This window comes from Dufourea novaeangliae, unplaced genomic scaffold (genome assembly GCF_001272555.1).
Source record: "Dufourea novaeangliae isolate 0120121106 unplaced genomic scaffold, ASM127255v1 scaffold141, whole genome shotgun sequence".
Classification (NCBI taxonomy): Eukaryota; Metazoa; Arthropoda; class Insecta; order Hymenoptera; family Halictidae; genus Dufourea; species Dufourea novaeangliae.
Genome location: NW_015374017.1, coordinates 1,121,933 through 1,124,512, shown reverse-complemented (window position 1 = coordinate 1,124,512; position 2,580 = coordinate 1,121,933). Strand labels below are relative to the sequence as shown.

General features: G+C 36.3%; 1 protein-coding gene across 1 annotated transcript; it reads left to right on the top strand.

The window, feature by feature from the left end:
- The first annotated feature begins 222 nt into the window (after nt 1–222).
- Nucleotides 223–1,948, top strand: LOC107188852 (ADP-ribosylation factor-like protein 8B-A). Its single transcript, XM_015577230.1, has 3 exons — nt 223–480; nt 827–1,143; nt 1,217–1,948. Exons 1-3 carry the CDS (start codon nt 358–360, stop codon nt 1,335–1,337), a joined length of 561 nt encoding a protein of 186 aa, XP_015432716.1. The 5' UTR covers nt 223–357; the 3' UTR covers nt 1,338–1,948.
- Nucleotides 1,949–2,580: the final 632 nt, after the last annotated feature.

Genomic DNA, 2,580 nt, shown 5'->3' with positions numbered 1-2,580 from the left:
GAGAACCACTGGGAACGTCTTCTGCTGCGCGTCAATGCCCGAACTGGCCCGAACTGTCAAGATCGGTTGTTCAGCGTACAGTAGAATTGGTGATAAGCTTATTCTGTACACGAGATATTGTTTCTTCGTGAAATAAATTTTGGTGCAGCATCTCGTGACGTATCGCTAGCACCAAGTGCCGCGCGATTAGTCAGCGCCAGTCACTGACTAGCGCGGTACATACCTTTGGATCTGACGGACTGACGTCGTACCAAAGCGCAAATGACTACATGTTAAAGCCAGTGAAAGCGACGTACTTTGGGTGAACAATTTTGTATATCTGTCGGCGGAGCTGGATTTCCTCCGAACCTCTGAAAAATGTTGGCGCTCATCAATCGGATTTTGGACTGGTTTAAGTCTCTCTTTTGGAAAGAGGAGATGGAGCTTACCCTCGTCGGCCTGCAGTATAGTGGAAAAACCACTTTCGTAAATGTCATAGCGGTACGGAAATTTCTACTGATTCTCGCGGCATAACGATCGGGTCATTTTATTCTGGATCGCGAAAACTTGCAATTTCTTCGACGATAGACTGTTAACATTCAGCCGACAGAAACTGAGGAACATGCATCGTTTTGGTTAGATTCCATACTCCGTGTGGAGTAACTTGATCGACATAAACGTAAACGGTCCTCGCACCCGCCCTTAAATCAACATTTCGAAAATGCCTGTTTCTTTTCAAATGTGTTTTTTTTTTATGGTACTACAATTGTACGGTTTCGAATCATTCCCTTAGTTGATGTATTTCTTATAAAAAGTAGTTCAATTTCCATCTGTATTCTTGTTACAGTCAGGACAGTTCAGCGAAGATATGATTCCTACGGTTGGTTTCAATATGCGTAAAATAACAAAAGGCAATGTCACTATAAAAGTGTGGGATATTGGAGGCCAACCGAGGTTTAGGTCTATGTGGGAAAGATACTGTAGAGGCGTGAATGCAATAGTATACATGGTGGATGCTGCTGATCCTGAGAAAATAGAAGCAAGTCGCAATGAGTTACACAATTTATTGGATAAACCTCAATTGGCTGGTATTCCAGTTTTGGTACTTGGCAACAAGAGGGATTTACCTCAGGCTCTGGATGAAAATGGACTCATAGAAAGAATGTATGTAATTCTTTCGAAGACAAGCGTGTTGCAATACTTTAACATAAGTTTCAATAATATGTTATTTTTTTAGGAACTTAGCAGCCATTCAAGATCGTGAAATCTGTTGCTATAGCATTTCGTGCAAAGAGAAAGACAATATTGATATTACATTGCAGTGGCTTATAGCACATTCTAGAAGTGGTGTTCGCTAATACGTGTATTGAATTTTATGTTCTTATACATTCTTATTGGAAAGCCCAAGATATTGATAGCGGAATTGGGATCAAACGCGCGTGGAAGTGTTCGGCGATTTTATTCTCGGTTGATTGATTATTGTAGAGAATTTTGTTTACATCTAAGCTTTAGCTACTCTTCGTTTAAACGTATAAAAAATCATAGAAAATTTAAATGGAAAAAAAATACCAAGGAAGTTATGCTTAAACCAAATATGTTCGAGCGAACGATAACAAGACACATAAATCCTTGCGAGCACGTTAGAGATAAGTAACTACTTTTTTATATTGCGTTTTTAGATGATCGATTCGAGTAACAATGCTAATGTAAAACCATCAGATGAAAAATAGCATTTAAACCATTAACGTAGAGACAATGGTAGCTAGTACCTATACAAGCGCATAATAATATCAATTATCGTATAGTACACATTCTCGGAAATATTTAATTAAGATTAATACATCCACGGCATAGAGATTACGTACATTCGATCGCTATATGTACACGAATATGATGCTAAGTAAACTTGTATAATTAATGGAGAATTATTAACAATATTATACCGATTTACTATGATCCTTGAAAATATGACAGTTGTGTTATGTATATACACGTATATATATTATATATACAAAAAAAAAGAAGAATAAAATGATGTAATCCATTTTTTCAAATGGAAGATCGCCTCTGAAAAAATTTCTACTATCACTGAAAAACGAGAATAATAAAAATATTGTATGTTTTTAAAACGACAATATTCGACGTAAAATTTTGAACCATTCGAAACTCAGTGTGAAGTTCTGATTGGTCAGTGACGTTATGGTGCAATCGATTATATACTACGTCGAGAATCGATTCACGAGGTTATTTTATGCTTGTGTAGAGTATAGACTAGAGATGGCGTGAACTGCTACTTGTGAATCACTCGTGATTCGATCACGTTCGTTCTCGATCACGGTAATTTTTCACAGTGATTCGTGATTTCTCGTGATCGTTTCTGATTGGTGGAGAAACCTAACAGTTCTTTACACGCGACACATAATCTGTATATTTTATATTTTATATTAACGACATCGAAACAAAAATTCGAGTTATATCGTATAAAGTGAAAGAATAATTAGAAACAATGAAGAATAATGAATAAATTAATGATTATAAATTATAATCTACATGTTACCTAGCAAATCATTCTTTTAGAATTTCTTGTTTTTTCTACTGATT